This window comes from Scyliorhinus canicula, chromosome 3 (genome assembly GCF_902713615.1).
Source record: "Scyliorhinus canicula chromosome 3, sScyCan1.1, whole genome shotgun sequence".
NCBI lineage: Eukaryota > Metazoa > Chordata > Chondrichthyes > Carcharhiniformes > Scyliorhinidae > Scyliorhinus > Scyliorhinus canicula.
The window spans coordinates 47108310-47133972 of NC_052148.1; the positions used below are offsets into that span (position 1 = coordinate 47108310).

At 46.6% G+C, this 25663-nt stretch overlaps 1 protein-coding gene across 4 annotated transcripts in view; it reads right to left on the reverse strand.

Moving 5' to 3' along the window:
• The window catches only part of dym (dymeclin), a 536995-nt gene that overhangs the window by 8405 nt on the left and 502927 nt on the right, over window positions 1-25663 (reverse strand). Inside the window, exon 17 of one of the 4 annotated variants that reach the window (XM_038790498.1) lies at window positions 24711-24800. The exons of the other annotated variants lie outside the window; for them this stretch is intronic. Within the exon in view, the coding sequence (XP_038646426.1) occupies window positions 24726-24800 (75 nt within the window). The 3' untranslated portion in view covers window positions 24711-24725. Of the gene's footprint in view, window positions 1-24710; window positions 24801-25663 lie in introns of those variants that run through there. 4 annotated transcript variants of the gene reach the window in all.

Here is a 25663-nt window from a genome sequence, read left to right on the forward strand (position 1 = left end):
CACAGAGGGCTTGTCCATAGGAGATGGCTTCTTTAATGTGTTTAGGGTGGAAGCTGGAGAAGTGGAGCATTGTGAGGTTATTCGTGGGCTTGCGGTAAAGCGAAGTGCTGAGGTGACCGTCCTTGATGGAGACAAGTGTGTCCAAGAATGCAACTGATTTTGGAGAGTAGTCCATGGTGAGTCTGATGGTGGGATGGAACTTACTGATGTCATTGTGCAGTCGTTTCAGTGGTTCTTCGCTGTGGGTCCAAAGGAAAAAAATGTCATCGATGTATCTGGTGTATAACGTAGGTTGAAGGTCCTGTGTGGTGAGGAGGTCTTGTTCAAACTTGTGCATGAAGATGTTGGCGTATTGAGGTGCGAATTTGGACCCCATGGCTGTTCCGTGTGTCTGGATGAAGAACTTGCTGTCGAAGGTGAAGACGTTGTGATCCAGAATGAAGCGGATGAGTTGCAGAATTGCGACTGGAGATTGGCAGTTGTCGGTGTTGAGAACTGAGGCTGTTGCAGCAATGCCGTCGTCATGGGGGATGCTGGTGTAGAGTGCCAAGACGTCCGTTATGACGAGGAATGTTCCTGGTTCAACTGGTCCATGGGTGCTGAGTTTCTGTAGGAAGTCCGTCGTGTCGCGACAGAAGCTGGGTGTACCTTGTACGATCGGTTTCAAGATGCCCTCGATATAGCCAGCGAGGTTCTCACACAGGGTCCCATTGCATGAACCGATAGGACGGCTTGGTGTGTTGGCCTTGTGTATTTTCGGGAGGCAGTAGAGATATCCAATGTGGGGAGTACGTGGGATGAGAGCACGTAGGGTGCTCTGAAGATCTGGATCCAAGGTCTTGATCAGTCTGTTGAGTTGGCGGATGTGTTCCTTCGTTAGATCTGCGGATAACTGTCTGTAGTGTTCCTGGTTGTTGAGTTGTCGGTATACTTCTTTGCAGTAGTCCGTTCTGTTCAGTATGACGGTGGCCCCTCCTTTGTCTGCTGGTTTGATGACGATGTTGTGGTTGGTCTTGAGAGCGCAGATGGCGTTGCGTTGTGCTTGGGTGACGTTCGGGGCTGTCTTCTGAATGTGACTGATGAATCTGGTACTGACGCAACTCCTGACGGCTCGAGTCTAGGGCAGCGGCCTTCTGGAGGTGTCCAATTCGACTCTTTCCTCTTCGGTTGCCACACCGCAGATCTCTCGGCCTGCTGTTCCGGTTCATTGGCAGTCTCCTTGGGTTCGCTGTTGGCTTCTTCGGGTCTGTGGAAGAATTCCCGGAGCTTCATTCGCCTGATGAATTCCTCCATGTCTGCCGCGAGACTGATGGGGTCCATTTTGGTGGTGGTGCAGAAATTGAGCCCTCTGCTGAGTGCCCATTATATGTGATAGCAGTCATTGCTTGAGGGACTCGGCACTAAGCATTGTCACTTGAACAAGATAGTATAAGGCTGCTGGGGCCCATGGAGTTAGACCTTAACACATACGCAAGTCTTCATGAGATGTGACATCACAGAGACATCTATGTGTCACATGAACAACGATAATAGGGTGAGCTTCTGCCACCTATGGAACCAAGATCCAACAGGAATCAGTGACCCGAGGGCAGTACGGCAAAATAAAAAGGGAAAAAAATTAAAATCCACTGTCCAAATCCAATGTGTAGAATGATTAACTATTAGGTATATTAACTGTTAATTTGTTAACAATCTGATGCAAATTATTTTACAGTGCAATTGCCATCATGGCCTCACATGGATTTGAAATGAAAATCGCTTATTGTCACAAGTAGGCTTCAAATGAAGTTACTGTGACATTCGCCACATTCCGGCACTTGTTCGGGGAGACTAGTACGGGAATTGAACCCGTGCTGCTGGTCTGCCTTGGTCTGCTTGAAATGCCAGCTATTTAGCCCTGTGCTAAACCAGCTCCGAGTTCATATAATGACAAATAATTTTGTCATATAATGATAAAGTATTTGCTGGAATCAGTGACAATCAGATAACAACTCAATACTATAGATTCGATCCCATAATGTTAAACATAAATGCACTTATAAAAAGGTGATGATTTTTGTTTGTGACAGTGAAGAATTTCAATGACAAGAGAATTTTTAAAGGTCTGGATTTTTCAGTACGAATGATGGTGAAACTGTCAGCATTTACTGTCATAGAATCTTAGAATTCCTACTGTGCAGGAGGAGGCCATTCGGCCCATCGAGTCTGCACCGACCCTCTGAAAGACCACCCTACCTAGGCCAAATTCCTCGCCCTAGCTCCGTAACCCCACCTCAGGGCAATTTTAGCAGTGCTAATCCACCAAACCTGTATATCTTTGGACTGTGGGAGGTAACTGGAGCACCCAGAGGAAACCTACGTAGACATGGGAAGAATGTGCAACTCCACACAGACTGTCAACTGAGGTCGGAATTGAACCCGGGTCTCTGACGCTGTGAGGCAGCAGCGCTAACCACTATGCCAGCCACTTTTTTTTTGGACGATCCTATTTTCCCCACTATTGCCGCAATCTCCGAAGGCACCCGCCCGGCCTCTGTCATTACTGCTCTGAAAATGACAGCAACTTTTGGAGTTTGCATATGTGCAGTTAACCACAGAAATCCAGAACTTCCCATCAGTGATTCTATACTTCTCCATATGTCGTGCTGTTGAAGTACCCCAACTTGCAATCAATTAGAAATCATTTATTTGCTATTAGCCCTGTAAAAAGGCTGGGAAAATTTACACCTGGGTTTTAACACTATCCTAAGTTCACAATTGACGCCGAAAAGTCTCAGTGGTCCTGGAAGAATGAATAAAAATAAAAATTATATGAAAAATATCTAAATATGTTCATGATATTTAAAGATGAACCTTAATTTAGAGGATATGGAGGAGGGGTTCTGGTGTGAGGTGCTCCGGAGAGTGAATGCCTCCACCTCGTGCGCGAGGCTGTGGCTAATACAGCTGAAGGTGGTATTCAGAGCACACCTCACGAGGGTGAGGCTGAGCCGATTCTTTGAAGGAGTAGAAGACGTGTGCGTGGATGTTGCGCGGGGCGGGGGGGGGGGGGGGGGCTAACCACGTTCATATGTTTTGGGCCTGTCCAAAGCTGGAGGATTACTGGAAGGTGGTTTTAAGGACAATTTCTAAAGTGGTGCACGTAAAACTGGACCCGGGCTCTTGGGAGGCCATATTCGGGTTGTCGGATCAGCCAGGGTTGGAAACAGGTGCGGAGGCAGATATTGTAGCCTTCGCCTTGTTGATCGCCCAATGGTGAATCCTGATGGGTTGGAGGGCAGCCTCTCCACCCTGTGCACTGGCGTGGTGGGAAGATCTGTTGGAGTTCTTGACTCTTGAGAAAGTTAAGTTTGAACTGGGGGGAAGGATGGAAGGGTTCTACAATTCATGGGCATTATTCATTATGCACTTTCAAGAACTGGATAACATCGAACATTAGTTCGGGGGTGGGTGGGAGGGGACGATGGGTGTTAATGGTGGCCATGGGTAATTCCTGATTCCTTTTTGTCAGTTGCTTATGTGAACATGTGGGCGAATGTTTTGGGTTTGGTGGGAGGATGGGATCTTTGTTATCGATATGGGATTGACATATTTTTTACTGATTATTGTTATTACTGATTATTGTTTACTGTTGGCGGGTGTAAATTTGGGAGAAAATGTGAAAACGTAGGAGAATAAAGAAATATTTAAAACAAAAACCTTAATTCTACATGCATATCTGGGGGCTGGTTTAGCTCACTGGGCTAAATCGCTGGCTTTTAAAGCAGACCAAGCAGGCCAGCAGCACGGTTCGATTCCCGTAGCAGCCTCCCCGGACAGGCGCCGGAATGTGGCGACTAGGGGCTTTTCACAGTAACTTCATTGAAGCTTACTTGTGACAATAAGCGATTTTCATTTCATTTTTCATTTCATATCCCATTTACTTTGCTCTGCAAAATTTAATTAAAAGTGATGTTTATTTTGCTTTCTGCTTTGCTGTCTGTGAGAATGCTACAAGGTAGTATTGACTTCTTATGGAACTCGATGCCATTGCTGTTGCTGAATGCCTGTAGTCGACCTTGATTTGCCGTAACATTAAAATTGAGTTTGGAAATTGAGAAATCCCTACTGCAGCGACGAGCAGATTTCTTCTCAGTCAGCTGCAGGCGCCATTTTCTTTGCCACTGGCTGCGAAATCTAGGCCACTCTATTTCACCAAGCAAAGTGAGCACCAAAGACACACAATCAACACTACCGCAGAGCAAAACATCCTTTACTTAAATTAAATCCCAATCCAGAAGACTCCAAAATGAATGTTGTCATTACCATACCAGCTATCCTAATGGCCTCTCAGACAGATTGCCAATTAGTGCTGAATTGAAAGCAGTTTTGGTCTGTATACCCTTGCTTACCAGGAACCGAGTTGAGCTTATCTAGCTCTTTGTCTCATCTAGCAGAATGAAAGAATTCTCACAGCCCAGAGATGAAAGGCCAATGCGTCAAGTTCCTGCTGCACTTGCACAATTATTAATCAAGTTGAAAGATCTGTCTCGCTGCAAAGGAAGCAGACAGGCCAAAAAAAAAGTTTCACTTTATAATACCAGTGTTGAGAATATTTCATGTAGGTTACCCAGCATAGGTCTGTGGGATTTGCATGATACTCCATGCTGTGAACAGCTAATGAATAAACTCAGGAAACAGACACAAAAATGTGGTTTGCTGCAAAGAAATGTTTGGGCGTGAGATAACATCTCTCGAGCTCGGTCTACATAAAAATATGCCAATGCGAGATGCGGAGCAATTGCTTTTCCCTTTGCAAGTTATCATCCAGCCATGATACATATCAGAGGACAAGCCAACCCAGAGAAAACTGGCCTAGACTTGAAAGGAAAGTGTGGAAAAAAGCATCGCTAACAAAGCTCATAAGATGCAAGTTTCAAAAAATTAAAACTCGGGGATTGCTGCAATGAAAAAACCCTTCAGCGCTCTCCATTTCGATGAATTATTGTGGTAACTTCTATGACTGTAAAAGACTGAAATAGCTAATGCCATAACAATAAACAGAGAAACAGACACAGACATACTGTCACCAAGCAATACTTCCCCAATCTGATTGGCTCATTCACTTCTCTTATCTACTGTAACTAGGACGTGTTGTCCGACAACCCCTCCACACAGTGCAATGGAAGTAACTGCTTGATTCAGACTTGATTTTAACTCTTTAAAACATGTACTCATGTTTTCTCAAATACATTCTCTGCTGTGTAGGAATGAATTCTGTAATGGCTGCGTGGGTAAAAAGCATCAGCCGGCAAAGCACTAATCCATACACACAAGAAAGGTCTCAGATTAAATTCCTGGAGCCGTTAAACTGCAAACACAAGGCTTTTCTGAACCTGAAACAGCACCAACTCAAGAACAAGAAAGCAGCTCTAGAGTTGAACGCAGAGGTCCAGCAAAAAGCCTGCAATCTAAAGAACAGATGGTGGGTGGAGAAAGTGCAGAAGATCCGGCAGTTTGCTGACCACCACGACGTACAAGGTTTTTTACAGCACAGTCAAGATTAACTATGGCACAAGCACCCAAGGCCCCACCCCACTGCTTGCTAAGAATGGAGAGGTGCTCATCAAGAACAGAGAGGCAGTCAGCACTCACTGAAGGAAACACTTTGATGACCTCCTTAAAAGAGACTGCTGTCAGCCACAGGGAAGGCCATCGCGGGAGTCCAAAAGGTTCGGTTGGGTTACTGGGATAGGGTGGAGGTGAAGGGCCGATGCGACTTGATGGGCTGAATAGCCTCCTTCTGCACTGTAAATTCTATGATTCTAAGATTTTATAAAGAGCTCCTCCACTGCCGCCCACTAAAGGGCACAACGGAGATGATATTCACAGTGAGGCATCTACAACGGAAATGCAAGGAACAGCACCTTCCCTTGAACACGTCCTTCTTTGACATCATAATGGCCTTCAACACCATCAACTGCAAGAGATTATGGAGTATCCTCCTCAGTTTCACCTGCCACCCAAAATGTGTGACCATCTTCTATCTGCTCCACGATGCCATGCAAGCCGTGTATTGACCAATGGATCCCACAGACCCAACTCATGTTTGGACCAGAGTCAAGCAAGAATATGCCACCGCAATGACACTCATTTTACTCGCTGCAATGCTCCATCTCACCCTCAGCAGGAATGGAGTTAAATTCCAAAACAAATGGGAATCTGTTGAACCTCCACCACCTGCAGGCCAGATCCAAGGGCGTCCCATCCTTTCTCACTGAACTAAAGTATGCAGATGATGCTTGCACCTGTGCACACTCCGAGGCCAAGCGCCAAGATATTGTCAACACTTCAAGAGTATGGGCGAAACATCCGTATGGCAAAGGTCCTCTCCCAACCTGCCCTACCACACAGAACTTCCCTGCCCCCCCCCCCCACCACACAGAACTTCCCTGCCCCCCCCCCCCGTTATCAAAGTCCACGACGGGACCTTGGATAACATGAACCCCCTTCCATATGGTGGGAGGTGACTGTCAACAAAGTCAGACATCAACGGCAAGGTTAAACACTCCTACACTCTGCGAGTTCAGCTTGAGGAAGAGTGTGTTTGAAGACCAGACCCTCAGACCTGGCACCAAGCTCATGGTCTGATACCTGCCCTCCTATATGGCTCAGAGATGTGGACTCTGTCCAGCTTACATCTCAAAACCAGGACTGTTTTCACAAGATCCTGCAAATCCATTGGTCGGGTAGATGCACCAAATCAGTGTTCTCACTCAGGCAAGCATCCCCAGCATCGAAGCATTGATCATGGTCGATACGCTCTGTTGGATGGGCCAGATCGTCCCCATTCTTGACATGAGACTCTCGAATTAAGCGCTCTACTCGGGGCTTCGACATGGAAAGCTCACCCCAGGAGGAAATGCTTCAAGGACACCCTCAAAGCCTCCTTGAAATAGTGGAATACCTCAGAATCCCGAGCTCAAGACTATTCGGTGGAGGGAAAGCATCGGGAAAGAGCTGAACACATCGAGTTTCCTGGCTGTGAGGTAGCAGTGTTAACCACTGTGCCACTGTGGGCAGCATGGTGGCACAATAGTTATCACTGCTGCCTCACAGTGCCAGAGACATGGGATCGATTCTGGCCTTGGGTGACTGTGTAGAGTTTCGACATTCTCCCACTGTTTGCGTGGGCGTCCTCCGGGTGCTCCAATTTTCTCCCAGAGTCCAAAGATGTGCAGGCTAGGTGGATTGGTCATGCTGAATTGCCCTTAGTGTACAAAGATGTGTAGGTTGGGTGGTGTTACAAGGATAGGGCGGGGGAGTGGGCCTAGGGTAGGGTGCTCTTTCAGAGGGTCGGTGCAGACTCGATTGCTGAATGGCCTTCTTCTGCACTGTAGGGATTCTATGGATTCATTGCCGAGAGCCTGCTGAAGCCAAGAATCAAAGGCAAAATGAAGATGTGACAACCTGGGCAGTCCACCCACACGCTCCTTCAACCACCTTCTTGCCCACCTGTGAGAGTGTAGGTCATGGATTGGACCCATCATCATCTGAGGGTCATGTCCGACTAAACTACAATCTTCTACACTTCCTGGGTCCGTATCCCTCTATTCCCATCCTGGGGCAGCACGGTAGCATGGTGGTTAGCATAAATGCTTCACAGCTCCAGGGCCCCAGGTTCAGTTCCCAGCTGGGTCACTGTCTGTGTGGAGTCTGCACGTCCTCCCCGTGTGTGCGTGGGTTTCCTCCGGGTGCTCCGGTTTCCTCCCACAGTCCAAAGATGTGCGGGTTAGGTGGATTGGCCATGCTAAATTGCCCGTAGTGTCCTAAAAAAAAGGAAGGTTGGGGGGGGGGGGGGGGGGGTTGTTGGGTTACGGGTATAGGGTGGATACGTGGGTTTGAGTAGGGTGATCATTGCTCGGCACAACATCGAGGGCCGAAGGGCCTGTTCTGTGCTGTACTGTTCTATGTTCTATTCATGTATTTGTCAAGATGCCCCTTAAATGTCACTATCGTCCCTGCTTCCACCACCTCCTCCGGCAGCGAGTTCCAGGCACCCACTACCCGCTGTGTGAAAAACTTGCCTCGTACATCTCCACTAAACCTTGCCCCTCGTACCTTAAACCTATGCCCCCTAGTAATTGACCCCTCTACCCTGGGGAAAAGCCTCTGACGATCCACTCTGTCTATGCCTCTCAAAATTTTGTAGACCTCCATCAGGTCGCCCCTCAACCTCCGTCGTTCCAGTGAGAACAAACCGAGTTTATTCAACCGCTCCTCATAGCTAATGCCCTCCATACCAGGCAACATCCTGGTAAATCTCTTCTGAAAATGAAAATCGCTTATTGTCACGAGTAGGCTTCAATGAAGTTACTGTGAAAAGCCTGTCCGTGGAGGCTGGTACAGGAATTGAACCGTGCTGCTGGCCTGCCTTGGTCTGCTTTAAAAGCCAGGGATTTAGCCCAGGGAGCTAAACCAGCCCCTTTTTCTGCACCCTCTCTAAACCCTCCACATCCTTCTGGTAGTGCGGCGACCAGAATTGAACACTATACTCCAAGTGTGGCCTAACTAAAGTTCTATACAGCTGCAACATGACTTTCCAATTCTTATACTCAATGCCCCGGCCAATGAAGGAAGCATGCCGTATGCCTTCTTGACTACCTGCTCCACCTGTGTTGTCCCTTTCAGTGACCTGTGGACCTGTACACCTAGATCTCGCTGACTTTCAATACTCTTTAGAGTTCTACCATTCACTGTATATTCCCTACCTGCATTAGACCTTCCAAAATGCATTACCTCACATTTGTCCGGATTAAACTCCATCTGCCATCTCTCCGCCCAAGTGTCCAAACAATCTAAATCCTGCTGTATCCTCTGACAGTCCTCATCGCTATCCGCAATTCCACCAACAACTAGGGACGTAGAAACATTGGATGGATGTGCTGCTATTGATTGCTGTCCAAACAGCCTTGCTGCCAAATGCACGTCAGGTGGAAACAGGATTAAATTCAGCTGTGATGCCCTCCAAACACTCTCTTGACTCACATTTGAAGGATGGCCACTTTGGAAGGGTACCAAAGGAAACCCATCACAGATGGACCCACACAGCAGTATGGGTCAGCACTTCCAGGAGAGGAGAGAAAAACAAAATAAATTATACTGGCAACATACAGGCCAGCCATCATCTCCTGTATAATATATTGAATAATTTGAGTTTATTTTGTTCAACTACTATATTGACTTTTTTTCCCTTTTGTTGTTCAGTCCTAAAACTTTGCCATGTTTGCTTAATATAATGTTCCTATGTCTAATGCTCCATTTTGTTACTACAATTTATTATTTCCATGCCAAGTCTTTCTTTACAATGCAGTGTCTACAGTGAGTCCAGGATGATTCACTGTGGTCACCATTTATAGGAGTCCGACCTCCTCACACCAACCATACAGACACACATGACAGACAGCAGTGTGGTGAGGTCACCTCACCACAGGATTACCCATTTGAATAAAGCGCAGACATACTACCGAGAAGTGGAACAGAACTAGAGACAGATGCGTGCTTGCACGTATCGTAGCCAAAATATATGCAAGTCAGGATCAAGTTGTTTAGTGACAAAACTTGAAACACAGTAGCCCAGCTTCCCCAATGATTTAACAAATTTATTATGTTATTAAATGTGGTGCACAGAGCAGGAAATTTCAAAATGTGTTGAGTTATTTGATTTCAGCAAGGTTATGGAAAAGTTGCTTTAGTCTTTCTAGATCAGTCATTTTCAAACTCGGGTTCGTGACCTATGGGTGGGTCACAGATGGGTGTCGTGAGGGTCACGGGGTCATTGGCCATGGCATTCCCGATCGCAGGGGAAATGCCCAATGGCCACAAAATGCCAGCCGGAATTTTGGCCATCCTGCGCATGTGTGTCCCCTCAGCAGTGCGCAGGCCCAGAGAAGCAGGCTGCCTCCTCCTCCTAATGTCAGATCAGACCCAAGTGCAGATTCCTTTAAAAAATCAATGGCGTCTTCTCTTCAGAAGCGGCGGCCAGTACACTAACGTGAAGTCCACTGGGCACGAGAGAGGTTCCTCCATTTTGAAGCTGCTGGCAGTGTTGGTGCGAGCTCCAGGGCTTCTGGTGAACAACCCATTAAAAAGCTGAAATCACGAACAAAGCAGTATAAAGATGATTTATGGGGATATTAATTGTGCCAGTGCAAATCAGGATGCAAAACTTAGATGCAGGGAAGTACTGACAAATTAAAGATTAAAACCCTCAAAACTTCGAAACCATTTGAAGACCAAGCATGGCGAGTTTGAGGACAAACCTCTTGATTTTTTTCAAAGTATGCAGTGAGAACTTAAATCATCAGTTGAAGTCCTTATCTTAAATATAACATTGAATGACAAAGCGAGTGAGATCGTGAGGACCAAGCAGGCTCACCTGTCACAGGTAAGTGAAAATGTTGGGTCGTGTGGTTCGGGTGGCATGGGTTGTGAAGTTTGGCCGGCAGGGGTCGTGAAGGTCGGGCGGCATGGGTCATGATGGTTGGCTGGCGTAGTTCGCAAAGGTTGGTCGGCATGGATCGCGAAGATCGGCCGGCGTGGGTCGCAATGGTCGGCTGCCGTGGATTGTGAAGAATGGTCGTTTGGTAAAAATGGCTCCCGGGCAAAAAGGTTTGAAAAATACTGTTTTAGACTATCCAGAAGAAAGTTGGCCCGAATTACTTCTTGTTGTTGAGTCACTCCCTATTAGAAATGTCCATGTTGGGAGGTGATGGCCGGATAACTTTGTCAATATCCACAATAAATAGTTGACTGCTGTTTGAGGAAGATTACAGAGGGCTACTGACAGTGTTATCTCATTAAGAAGTGTCATCTCAAGAGTAGGGATGGTGAGATGGGCACTTCATCATTTCAAGGAGAATCCAGTTCAGAAGATGGTGCAGTGCTGGTCTGAGGCAACAGAAGAGCTCCTACGTGACTGCTTGGAGTCGGTAGACTGATCCATATTTAAGAACTCGGTGATCAACCTAAACAAGTATGCCACCACCATCACAGACTTCATCAGCAAATGTGTAGAAGACTGCATGCCAAGAAAGTAGTACCTACATTCCCCAACCAGGAGATTGACTCCCAACTGAAGTCTGAGGCATTCAAGTCAGGCGACCCTGACATACATAAGAAATCCAGGTGCGACTTCCGCAAAGTCACCAGGGATGCCAAGAGACAAGATCAGACCAAGCTAGAGACACAGACTAACATCACAGACTCTCGGCGGTTGTGGCAAGGCTTAAACAACGTAACGGACTACAGCTAAGCCAAATAGAATCTCCAGCAGCAGCGCACCACCCCTGATTAATTCAATGCATTCTATGCTTGGTTCAAGCAGGAAACCATCAAACCACTGTCAACGGACACACCCATACTCACAATCAACGGACACACCCATACCCACTATCACAGCTTCCAAAGTCAGATCGGCCTTCTTGTAAATGAACTCCCAGAAAGCGATGGTTTCTGAAATGGTATCTGGTCATGCACTTAGATCCTGCATCGACCAACTGGCAGATGTGTTTGAGGACATCATCAACCTCTCTCTATGCCGTTCCATAGTCCCCACCTGCTTCAAGAAGACCACCATGATACTGGTGCCAAAGAAGAACCAGGCAACGTGCCTCAATTACTATCGTCCAGTGGCCTTGACATTGATCATTGTGAAGCACTTAGAGAGGTTGGTCATGTGGCACATCCATGCTCTCAGAATGCCTAGATCCACTGCAATTTGCATACCGCTACAACCAGTCTACAGCAGATGCCATCTCTCTGGCCCTACATTCAACATTGGAGCAGCTCGACAACAAGGACTCCAATGTCAGACTCCTATTCATTGATTACAGCTCCACCTTCAACACCACAATCCCAGCCAAGCTCACACCAAAATCCCAAAACCTAGGACTTGGCTCCTCACTCTGCAACTGGATCCTCGACTTTCTGACCCACAGACCACAATCAGTAAGAATAAACAACATCACCTCCTCCATGATAGTCCTCAATACCGGCGCCCCGCAAAATTGAGTACTTACCCCCTTATTATACTCCCTATAAACACATGACTGTGACAAAAGTTGGCTCTAACTCCATCTACAAGTTTGCTGACGACACGACCATAGTGGGTCGGATCACGAACAACGATTAGTCAGAATACAGGACGGGGATAGAGAACCTAGTGGAGTGTTGTAACGACAACAATCTCTCCCTCAATGTCAGCAAAACTAAATAGCTGGTCATTGATTTCAGGAAGCAAAGTATCGTACACACCCTTGTCGGCATCAATGGAGCTGAGGTGGAGCTGGTTGACAGCTTCAAATTTCTAGGTGTGCACATCACCAACAATCTGTCCTGATCCACCCACATCATCCCTACGACCAAGAAAGCACAACAGGGCCTGTACTTTCACAGGAAACGTCCACATTGACTCTTACGAACTTTTACAGATGCACCATAGAAAACATCCTATCTGGCTGCATCACAGCCTAGTATGTCAACTGCCAAGACTGTAAGGAACTTCAGACAGTCATGAACACAGCTCAGTCTATCATACAAAACGCACCTCCCATCCATTGACTATCTACACCTACCACAGCCTTGGGAAAGCGGGCAGCATAATCAAAGACCCCTTCCACCCGGCAAATTTACTCTTCCAACGGGTAGGAGATACAAAAGTCTGAGAACACGCACTAACAGATTAAAAAACAGCTTCTTCCCCGCTGTTACCAGACTCCTAAACGACCCTCTTATGGACTGATCTGATTGCTACACACATTGTCTCTACTGAGTAGTACTACAATCCTGTATGCTTCACCCGATGTCTGTGTCTATGTATTTACATTGTGTATTTATGTTTGCCCTATGTTTTTTTTAATCATGTATGGAATGATCTGTCTGAACTGTAAGCAGAACAATAATTTTCACTGTACCTTGGTACACGCAACAAAAAACAAATCCAATCCAATTTCACTTTTCAAACAAGGTTGCTTTCTTCTCCTATAATCTTCTATCAATGTTTATTTTCCTGTAAATCTTACCAACTGTCCTGGCTTGAGACAATTCACACCTCTTTAGCCTGTGATTATCCCTCTCTCCAGTTGCTCCATCTGGACCTGTAAAGACGTAATTACCTGCAAAGACTCACATTCCAAGTATCGTCTTGCATCTTTGACTTTGTCTATATATATGTTTCTGGAACCCACCTCTTCATTCACCTGAGGAAGGAGCTGTGCTCCGAAAGCTAGTGATTCGAAACAAACCTGTTGGACCTTAACCTGGTGTTGTAAGACTGCTTACGATTTTCCAGTAGACTAATACAGTAGATCTCATTTAATTGGTTGTGTGAATATGTATTATATATAATGAGTGAAATGTAAATAAATCTAGAAAGCAAGTGTCATCAGAATGTATGGGCACGGGACATCACCCATTCGTATTCTTATCTGATATCTATACTTTAAAAAAAATAAGGTACCCAATTAATTTTTTCCAATTAAGGGGCAATTTAGCATGGCCGATCCACCTACCCTGAAAATCTTTGGGTTGTGGGGGCGAAACCCATGCAAACACGGGGAGAATGTGCAAACGCTACACGGGCAGTGACCCAGAGCCGGGATCGAACCTGGGACCTCGGTGCCATGAGGCGGCCGTGCTACCCACTGCATCACCGTGCTGCTCCAACATCTATACTTTTTGGCATGAGTCAGTGGAGAGTGACCAATAGTGAAAATATTGACTAATATTCTTCCTTTCCTAACCCAGAGGCGTTGTGGCCAGTTGCCTTTTCCAGGCTCTTTAGCACATTCTGTAATCAAAATGTATCCTAGTCTAAATACCTCAGTGCCATAATAGCAGTTTATATTGTACAAGACTCCCTTTATGACTCAGCCATTTTATCTAGTGAGTATCTGAACAATCCAGATCATAGGGCCAGGTTTAATCCTCATTTTGCACTGTTAACAATCTCAGCTGGTGCAACAGCGGAAAAACTTCAACATAGAAAGTGCTCCACCAAATTGTCAAAAGATTCCAAGGGTCTAGTGTTGACTGATTGCTATTTATTCTCAAAACAAAAAAATAGGTTTGCAGACGTCAAACACACACATTTGTAAATAAGGGGTAATTTTGAGTCTGCACTGCCGGCTGCCAAGGTTCCGCACTAACAAATTAGGAAACATGCTGCCATTGGTCAGAAGATTTATGGCAGCTATGCACACCTAATGTCCGATTTTTATTGTTGGCAGGCAGGGAACTGCAGGGAAATATTCAAGGTGGTGGTATTAAACCACACAAGCCAAAAGATTGCACTTTTTAATGTATGGGCAACATCCCAGGCTAGCGAGAAAACTCAGCTGAGGTTCCTGCTCCTAGCCGATGGCCACTGTTGGCAAAGTGCAGGTGTGGATGCCAGGTGCAGACAGAATCCGTCACAATGCCCTTCATGATAAAATAGTACGTAAATAGTTTTTGAACAAGTTATCAAATGAAAGAAGATCCCATTATTAATTAAGTTAGCTGGTTAGACTTGCTAGTAAAACTAAAGCTTACAGGATTAATGGGGCAATGGCCACATGGAAACTGTGGTGAATGTACATCATGTAATTCACACTGTATAGTATTGTGTTCACACTGTATAGCATTGTGTCCTTGTGGACTCTGTGAGCCGTTGCGCGGCTCTGCCCACAGGGGGAGATGAGAAGCGTATACAGACTCTGCCCATGGCCCCTCCCACTACCGGAAGTATAAAGTGCTGCAGCCTTGTGAGTCTGCCCTCAGTTCTTCTGGTCGCAGGCAATCTCAGTTGTAAGTCTATTAAAGCCACAGTTTACTTCCTATCGTGTCTCGAGTGAATTGATGGTCACATCAATTTAATAGACTTAAGAAAACTACTATGGAATCAGCCCTCAAACCTGATCGACTAAAACTCGACCCGCAGGCTGCAGAGGCGAAGGAAATTGTTCTACACTGGCTTCGGTGTTTCAAGGCCTACCTGGCTGCGTCGACTACTTCCGAGACTACAGAGGAGCAGAAACTCAGCCTACTGCACGCACGGGTGAGCCATCGCATCTCTACACAACTTAACAGTACCGACTCGTACACCGAGGCTCTCGCTGTGCTCGACTGATTATACGTGCGGCCTGTAAATGAGGTCTACGCGCGGCATATTTTTGCTACCCGCCGCCAGCGCCCCGCAGAGTCGCTAGAGGACTACCTGCGCGATTTAAGAGCCCTTGCATGGGAATGTAACTTTCAGGCTGTAACTGCCTCCCAGCATATGGAACTCACTGTCTGTGACGTGTACGTTGCAGGGGTCCGGTCTAACTATGTGCACCAGCGCCTCCTCGAAAAAGGGGCCCAGAACTTGGAGGACACGGTAGCGCTAGCAACCTCAATGGAAGTCGCGTTTCAAAGTCTCAACTCATTCCCCACAGACCACGCGAACCCATCGTGGACCCCCGGCCAGCGACTGTCCCAGGCCTGCGCCGCGCGGCCACCCACCCACTATGGAGCGCCAGCGTGCCATTTTTGTGGTCAGCCCCAACACCCACAGCAGCACTGCCTGGCCCGCAATGTGACCTGCAGAAGCTGCGGTCGAAAAGGATATTATGCTAAAGTATGCCTGTTGAAATCGAAACCATTTTGGGCGCCATCTTCCTCGCCGGCCGCCACGTGCAATCCACGGGGGCGGCCATCTTGGATGCCATCTTCTTCATTGCCCGCCACGTGCGATCAACTCGCACCGAAGTGCCATCGGGTGCCATCACCCGAAGTTCACCTCGACGACTACGAACTCCGCGGACAGTCATCACGGGGCCACTCCAGCACTGCTGATCGAGCCACCAACTACCCGCAACTCAACGCAGTCACTTTGGACCAGTCGCGTCCGAAGCACCTCAGGACCTCGATGATGTCCGTTCAAGTCAACGGATACAAGACACCGTACCTCTTCGACTCCGGGAGCACCAAGAGCTTCATACATCCTGACCTGGTAAGACACTGTTCGCTCCCTATCTTCCCTGCACGGCAAACTATCTCCCACGCCTCGGGTTTGCACTCGGTCCAAATACAAGGGCTCACCGTTGCGACCCTACCGATACAGGGTGCCAGCAACTCTAATTTCCAGCTGTACGTACTCCCAGACCTCTGCGCCCCACTCTTACTCAGGCTCGATTTTCAGTGTAATCTCAGGAGCCTCACACTCAACTTCGGCGGACCCCTACCTCCTCTCACTATATGCAGCTTAGCGACTCTAAAAATCAACCCCCCTCCACTCTTCGCTAACCTAACGGCTAACTGTAAACTTGTAGCCACTCGCAGCAGGCGGTATAGCCTGCAGGACAGGGTATTCATTAGAGCCGTAGTCCAATGGCTCCTACGTGAGGGAGTCATAGAGGCCATTAACAGCCCCTGGAGAGCTCAGGTGGTGGTCGTCAAGACCGGGGAAAAGTTCCGGATGGTGATTGATTACAGCCAAACCATTAACCGGTTCACGCACCTCGATGCGTACCCCCTCCCCAGAATTGCAGACATGGTCAACCAGATCGCCCAGTACCGCATATTCTCCACGGTGGATCTGAAGTCTGCATACCACCAGCTCCCAATCCGCCCGGAGGACCGCCACTACACGGCGTTCGAGGTAGATGTCCGCCTCTTCCATTTCCTCTGGGTCCCCTTTGGCGTCACAAATGGGGTTTTGGTGTTCCAACGAGCGATGGACCGAATGGTGGACCAGTACGGGCTGCAGGCCACGTTTCTGTACCTGGATAACGTCACCATCTGCGGCCATGACTAGCAGGACCACGATGCCAACCTCCACCGATTTCTCCAAACCGCCCAGAAACTCAATCTCATCTACAATAAGGAGAAATGCGTTTTCCGCACTGCCAGACTAGCCATCCTCGGCTATGTCGTAGAAAACGGAGTCCTGGGCCCCGACCCGGACCGTATGCGCCCCCTGTTACAACTCCCTCTCCCTCATTGTCCCAGGGCCCTCAAGAGGTGCCTGCCATTCTTCTCCTATTACTCCCAGTGGGTCCCCAGTATGCGGACAAAGCCCGCCCACTATTTAAGACCAGAGGCCCGCCAGGCCTTCAACTGCATCAAGGAGGACATCGCCAAAGCCGCCATGCGGGCGGTGGATGAATCCGTCCCCTTTCAGGTGGAGAGCGACACCTCAGAGGTCGCTCTCGCCGCCACTCTGAACCAGGCAGGGAGACCAGTAGCTTTCTTCTCCCGAACCCTCTCCGCTTCAGAACTTCGACACTCCTCAGTCGAAAAAGAAGCTCAAGCCATTGTGGAAGCCGTACGGCACTGGAGGTACTACCTCGCAGGTAGGAGGTTCACCCTCATCACCGACCAGAGATCAGTTGCCTTCATGTTCGACAACTCGCAAAGGGGCAAAATAAAAAACAATAAAATCTTGAGGTGGAGGATCGAACTCTCCACCTATAATTATGACATCATATATCGGCCGGGGAAGCTCAACGAGCCCCCAGATGCCCTGTCCCGCGGCACATGCACCAGCACGCAAGGCGACCGATTAAAAGCTATCCACAATGACCTCTGCCACCCGGGGGTCACCCGGCTCGCCCACTACATCAAAGCCCGAAATCTGCCTTTCTCCACCGAGGAGGTAAAAGCCATTACTAGGGATTGCCCAATCTGCGCGGAGTGCAAATCGCACTTCTATAGACCAGACAAGGCCTGGTAAAAACTTCCCGGCCCTTTGAACACCTGAGCATCAATTTCAAATGGCCACTCCCCTCGACCAATCAAAATGTGTACTTCCTCAACGTCATAGACGAATTCTCCCGCTTCCCCATTGCTATCCCATGCCCCGATATGACCTCCCACACAGTCATCAGAGCCCTGCACAGTGTCTTCACCCTGTTCGGCTTCCCCAGCTACGTACACAGCAACAGGGGTTTGTCCTTCATGAGCGACAAGCTGCGTCAGTACCTGCTCGACAAGTGCATTGCCTCGAGCAGGACTATCAGCTATAACCCCAGGGGGAACAGGCAGGTGGAGAGGGAGAACGCGACGGTCTGGAAGACCGTCCTACTGACCCTACGGTCCAGGAATCTCCCGACCTCCCACTGGCAGGAGGTCCTCCCCGACGCGCTCCATGCAATTAGGTCCCTCCTGTGCACTGCCACTAACCAGACCCCTCACGAGCGATTATTTGTTTTCCCTAGGGGCACTGCCATGGGGGCTTCGCTCCCACCTTGGTTGAGGACACCGGGCCCGGTTCTCCTCCGGAAGCACGTACGGACACATAATACGGACCCACTAGTAGAAAGGGTACTACTGCTATACTCAAACCCACACTACGCCTTTGTAGAACACCCCGACGGCCGTCAGGACACCGATTCCCTCCGGGACCTGGCGCCTGCAGGATCCACCACTACCACCACCACCGCCGAGGTACCCCTCACACTACACCCCACCCGACCCCCCCCACGCCCTGCGCTCCCACGCCTACAGGTTTCCTGCGCCCCCCTTCGCCCGTTGCACCGGTCAGGAACGAAGCTCGGACCGAACCATCCCCGGCGTCCACCCTCAGATCCACACCGCCCGTCACCACTCAGCTATCCGAAGAGGCTGCAACCCCAGTGCTCCGCCGATCCCAAAGGACGACTCGGCCACCGGACCGGCTCAACCTGTAGACCCGTCACCCCCGCAGGACTTGATTTTTTTTACAGGGGGTGAACGTGGTGAATGTATATCATGTAATTCACACGGTATAGTATTGCGTTCACACTGTATAGCATTGTGTGCTTGTGGGCTCTGTCTGTGAGCCGTTGCGCGGCTCTGCCCACAAAGGGGAGAGCTGCCCACAAAGGGGAGATGAGGAGCTTGTACAGGGCTGCACCCTCGGCTCCGCCCATGGCCCCTCCCACTACCGGAAGTATAAAGTGCTGCAGCCTTGTGAGTCTGCCCTCAGTTCTTCTGGTCGCAGGCAGGCTCAGTTGTAAGTCTATTAAAGCCACAGTTTACTTCCTATCGTGTCTCGAGTGAATTGATGGTCACATCAGAAACAAAAGTGGCTACAGAATGGAAAGCAAAGAGTAGGTGTGATCGGCTATTTTCAGGCTGCAGATAAGTACACAGTGGAGATCTCAAAGCTCATTTTGACACTGATATTAAGGATCTGAATTTGGCTATACTGGGAATAATTTAAAAGCTTGCAGATGATACAAAACTTGAAGATGAAGTAATGATGAACTGAGTTTTGCACTTCCCTGCTGGCAAGTTTGAAGGCGGAGAAGCACATAGGATAAAGTGGGTGATTTTTCCGCCCAGCTTACCCACTGCAATGTTACTAGCAGCAGGGGTGGTTGACAGGTGATCTGCCTATCAGTGGGCAAATTGAGGCCCTTAAATGGGCAGCCAAACCCTGCAACTGCTGGAACAGCACAGTAGCACAGTGCTTAGCACTATTGCTTCACTGCACCAGGGTCTCAGGTTCGATTCCCGTCTTGGGTCACTGTCTGTGCGGAGTCTGCACATTCTCCCTGTGTCTGCGCGAGTTTCCTCCAGGTACATAGAACATAGAACAGTACAGCACAGAACAGGCCCTTCGGCCCTCGATGTTGTGCCGAGCAATGATCACCCTACTCAAATCCACGTATCCACCCTATACCCATAACCCTCCCCCCATAACCTTACTTTTAAGGACACTACGGGCAATTTAGCATGGCCAATCCACCTAACCCGCACATCTTTGGACTGGTACTCCGGTTCCCTCCTACAAGTCCCGAAAGACATGCTGTTAGATAATTTGGACATTCTGAATTCTCCCTCCGTGTACCTGAACAGGCAGGGGAATGTGGCAACTAGGGGCTTTTCACAGTAACTTCATTGCAGTGTTAATGTCAGCCTACTTGTGACAATAAAGATTTTTAAAAAAACACATATGAACACAGGATTTAGGAGCACGAGTCAGCCTTGTGGTCTTTCCAGCCTGCTCCACCATTTGATACGATCATGGCTGATTTGACTATAGTCTCAACTCCACTTTCCTGTCTATTCGCCTCCATAACCCGAAACAACCTTGTCTATCAAATCTAGCTAATTTGGCCCGAATATATTCAATAACCCAGCCTCCATTACTTTCTGGGGAAGAAGAGAATTCTACAGATTAATGACCCACTCAGAAAACAAGATTCTCTCAGCTAGGATTTGACTGGCGGCCAGAGAGGCCCATGCTAAGCATGGCCTCTGTGTACCCAAACAAGCGTCGGAATGTGGCGACTCGGGGCTTTTCCCAGTAACTTCACTAAGTAAAGTTTCACTGCACAAGCTGGCAGTGGGTGGAGTGTGTGGGAGTGCGAGAATGTGTGTGAGTGGGAGTGATTGCGTGGGAGAAAGTGAGAGAGTTCTCCCAATTGTGGGTTTCTCACTCACACTCACTACCACAAAAAAATAATAATCTTTATTGTCACACGTAGGCTTACATTAACACTGCAGTGAAGTTACTGGGAAAAGCCCCGAGTCGCCACATTCCGACGCTTGTTTGGGTACACAGAGGGAGAATTCAGAATGTCTAAATTACCTAACGGTACTTCTTTCGTAACTTGTGGGAGGAAACCGGGGCACCCGGAGGAAACCCACACAGACACGGGGAGAACATGCAGACACTGCACAGACAGTGACCCAAGACGGGAATCGAACCTGGGACCCTGGCGCTGTGAGGCCATAGTGCTATCCACTGTGCTACCCTGCAGCCCCATACATATACACCAGGCACAGTGGGTGAGACTGGGAGTAACATGGACACACACACTGACCCTCTCACACTCTGGTCATTTTTATTAATTACTCTTTTTAAACTTAATTTATTATAACATGGTTTTACTTTTGCTCAGGAATTGTTTCTTTTATTAAGACCTCCATTTTTCCCTAAAGAATTGTTTCTTTGCTTGTGACCTCAATTTTTTTTGACAGTTCAGTTTGTTATGCCTAATCGTATCTTTCTAAAATTTGCTCATCAACCCCTTGAGTGAGAAAAAGTGCAAATGTGAACCCCCCTCCAAGTGGAAAGGTTGGACAAGCATGCTTATCCAAAAGGCACCTTCAACTGAACAGTATTCCCTCATTTCTACACTGGAGCGTCAGCCTTGCTTTCTGCAAAGAAGATACAATTTTAATATTTTTTTAAAAATTGGATAAAATGCTTGAAGGGAAAAATTGTTGACCATGGGGGGGGCATGTAATTAATTGAATAGCTTTTGGCACCAGATCTGATGGGCTGAATGGTCAACTCTGCTATATCATTCTTTGATTTTATTTTTCAAGCGACGAGTTAATTTGGAATGTCAGCATGATCCAGTGCAGTCTGTGGTGGTGGGAAGAAAAACAAACACCAAAAGTAGACAGCAGTGATTTTAACTGCAATGAGGTAGGTGCAAAAAGTCTCACAGATATTGATTGTACTGGAATGTGAAGATGTAACAATAATGTAATGTGAGAAATTCCAAAACCTATTTCATTTCCTGATAAATTACTGGTCAAATGAAAGTCAGCCAGAGGCCTCCACATAAGGACGTTAGTTGAGTGGCTCCTGTCAGGAGCCAGACTGTCTCTTCCTTATCACATTAGAGACAAGCAGCACCAGCAAATCATTCAGTATCCAGATTCTCTACAACTCAGTGTTCGTCTTGTACGCAGGTCAACATGGGTTGTGGAAGCAAATTCACTCACTCACACGCCATTGATGAAGACAGTCTTAATCCAAGTTAAGGTAACTGATAGATGTGGACTTCAAATTGGCTACATCAGTAACCCATGCTTCAAACATACTGTAGCATTTTCAATTCTGAAATGTTCCAGAAGTTTGACTGCTATGATAATTGTTGCTATAAGCATGCCTGTGTCACATTCTCCAGACGCTCATGTCAAGAAAACTAGTTATGGGACAGAGTGCTGTGTCTCTGCCAGAGATCAGATTCAACAGCACACCATTTCAAACAGTCAGCATCTTCTGCCACCTTGGGTCCATAGTGGCAAATGAAGAGCTCAGCACACACATTGAAATTTGGCCAACTAAAAAAGGGCATGAGAAACAACAAACTGAAGCTAGTAAGCCAGAAGCCCAGGCTACCAGACTAATGTACTTAAGGACTGGGTTTTCCCCCAGTAATGCGGTTGTTTCTGGACAGGAAGAGGATTCAAAAGGGAAGAATGGAAACTGGTATTTGTACTGAACTATAGTTTAACAATAAAACAGTTGTGATTAATGGAAAGTCTTCTGCCCCTGAATGGATATCCATCTATTAAATATCCACCACAAACTGGAAATTGAAAATACATAATTTAACTCTCCTAAGATATTGACTCAAGCACGCTATGTATGGTTCTATGAATGCAGCAGGCCTAAAATAATTTGCTCAAATAGTCATTTGTTTTTCCAAGTTATAAACCTATAAAGTTATAAATGAATGTCGGTAGACAATTTTGACCATGGATCACCACAGTGGAGCCAACATACAAAATGGAAAAAGCCCTGTCTGATTTTTAACTGCATTAACAGGAAGCACTGTTATCATTAAGGTTGAAATTTTCTAATTTTGCCACAGTCCACGGGCTGTGGGACCTTTCTGATCCATATGACTTTACACTATATACTGTACTGCTAATCACTGCTTAATTTAAGATGAACAATCATCATTTGTGAGGCTAGGACCTGGACAGTCAAGTAGTGGCAGGGTATTCAACTATAAAGATATCATAGCTGATCTGAATTATATCCAAAGTAGACCTCAATCAAATCTGTAAACATACATTACCCATCAAGGGTCAGTTGAAGTGATAGAAGTGAGAATGCTGGATTATCTCTTCAATCCTAACCCAATGAACCAGAGTTTAACTGTATATAATAATAATAATCTTTATTGTCACAATGAAGTTACTGTGAAAAACCCCTAGTTGCCACATTCTGGTGCCTGTTCTGGTACACTGAGGGAGAATTCAGAATGTCCAAATTACCTAACAGCACGTCTTTCGGGACTTGTGGGAGAAAACCGGAGGAAACCCACGCAGACACGGAGAGAATGTGCAGACTCCACACAGACACTGACCCAAGCCGGGAATCAAACCTGAGACCCTGGCGCTGTGAAGCCATAGTTCTAATGAATATGCTACTGTGCTGCCCATATATAGTTCAGCACATAAAAATTTCCATTTTTACTATATTTTACAGACTTCCCAAGTTAAGGTCCAATGTATACATAACACAAAATGCTACAGATGCTGAAAATCTGAAATAAAGACAGAAAATGTTGTAAATATTTCGCAGCTCTGGCAACATCTGTGGGAGAGAAACAGTTATCTTTGCAGGTCTGTGATCATTAATCAGAACTATTTCATCAGATAATAAGTCACAGACCTGAATCGCCAATATAGAGATATAGATAGGTTGAGTGGGCAAAGACCTGACAAATGGAGTATACTGTGGGCAAGTGAGGAATTATCCATTTTGGCAGGAAAAATACAAAAAGCATATTGTCTAAATGGTGCGAGTTTGCTGAATTCTGAGGTGCATGCATCGCAAAAGGCTACTATGAAGGTACAGCAAGTAATTAGGAAAGCTAATAGAATATTATTGTTTATTTCAAGGGGAGTGGAATATAAAAATAGGAAGTTTATGCATCATTTATACAGAGCATCGGTGAGGCCCATCTGGTTATGATGTTTCATGTGCTTATCTAGAAATAGACCATTAACATAACCAAATTACTTGGATCCCGTACTGGGTAATTGACCAGATATAGGCAATAAATACTGAATTTTTCAGCGTTGTCCAAGTTTCAAGAACATATAATGAAAAATAAAGTTTCAGCTACAGGCTGCATGAGATAAACTCATCATTAATGTAATTGAACTGAGATTTGCCAATTTTCTCATGCTAATTTCTCAAAGAGTGGGAAAATGCTTACTTCTATGTCTATTGCAGTGATTTCCACAACTACCACTTCCGACTCGTGTTCTGACATTGTCAGCAGGTCTGACATTGGCATTATGAAACTCTGAACATTTGGTGCCAGTTGGTGACATTGTGGCCAAGAGTAACTTCAAACATGAACTTCAACTTCTCCAAAATAGCTTAATTTGAATGATGCAACTCAGCTTTTTTGACTGTGTGGCCACTGGTAAACTTCCCATGTCCTGCAGCTGGCACTTTTAAATCAGACTGATTCCCAAGAAATCCGATGCACATCCATTCTGAAGTTCAAAAGAGTCATAATGGTGTCAAACCGTTAACCTTTGTTTCTCTCTCCACAGATGCTGTCATACCTGCTGAGTTTTTCCAGCACTTACTCCTTTTATTTTTTTTTTCATTCAGAGTACCCAATTATTTTTTATCCAATTAAGGGGCAATTTAACGTGGCCAATCCACCTAACCTGCACATCTTTGGGTTGGAGGGGTGAAGCCCACACAGACATGGGGAGAATGTACAAACTCCACACGGTCAGTAACCCAGGGGCGGGATTTGAACCCGGGTCCTCAGCGTCGCGGTCCCAGTGCTAACCATTGCGACACATGCCGCCTCTACTCCTTTTATTTCTTAATTTCGTCACTTGTTAGTGAAATAAATGAAAAACGATGAAGTGTAAAACCCAGCCCCAATTATATGCAGTGAACCTGATCCATTAAATGTTTTAAATTTCAAAGTGTACAGTTTTAATAGTGATCAGCTTATTCAGATACACAAAGCAATTTGAAATACAAAATAAAAACAGAAAATGCTGGAAAACCTCAGCAGGTCGTGCAGCATCTGTGGAGAGAGAAAAAATGTTAATGTTTCAAGTCCGTACGACTCCAATTTCTTACCAATGCAAGCTCGATATTATGCTATCTGAAATTGAGAGGATTTAAATCAGACAGTGTTTGACTGCATCCATAATAATAATCATCTTTATTAGTGTCACAAGTAGGCTTACATTAACACTGCAATGAAGTTACTGTGACAATTCCCTAGTCGCCACATTCTGGCACCTGTTCGGATACACTGAAGGAGAATTCAGAATGTCCAAATCACCTAACAGCACAGCTTTCGGGACTTGTGGGAGGAAACCGGAGCACCAGAAGAAAACCCAACCCGGGAAGAGCGTGCAGACTCCGCACAGACAGTGACCCAAGCTGGGAATCGAACGTGGGTACCAGGTGCTGTGAAGCAACAGTGCTAACCATTGTGTTAGCATTCCACCCAGGTGCCTCCTATGGCTCAATTAGTTTATCCACTCAGTAACTGAATTTTTCTGTTCTATCTGACCCAAATGACATTCTTCCTGTCACATATACCATAGCAGCAGACAATTGAACTAAACAGAACCTCACAACTAAGCCTAAGCCTAACTTCATTTGATCTGGGATAGATGCCGTCACTGGAGAACGAGCAGGAATGAAACCTTGATTATTCCTCTCCCTAACTCAGGACACTGAGGAAAACTGCAGCCCCCCCATTGTTGTCAGTTAGAAAGATTTACAAAATCAATTATGTTCAAGGTATTCACTCTTTTTAAAAAATATATATTTTATTGCAAATATGTATCGAAACAGGTTGCAGCAAATAAACACCAGGGAGACATCCTTCCCAGCAATCAACTATACAGTCTGTACAGATTTTTTTCATTTTTC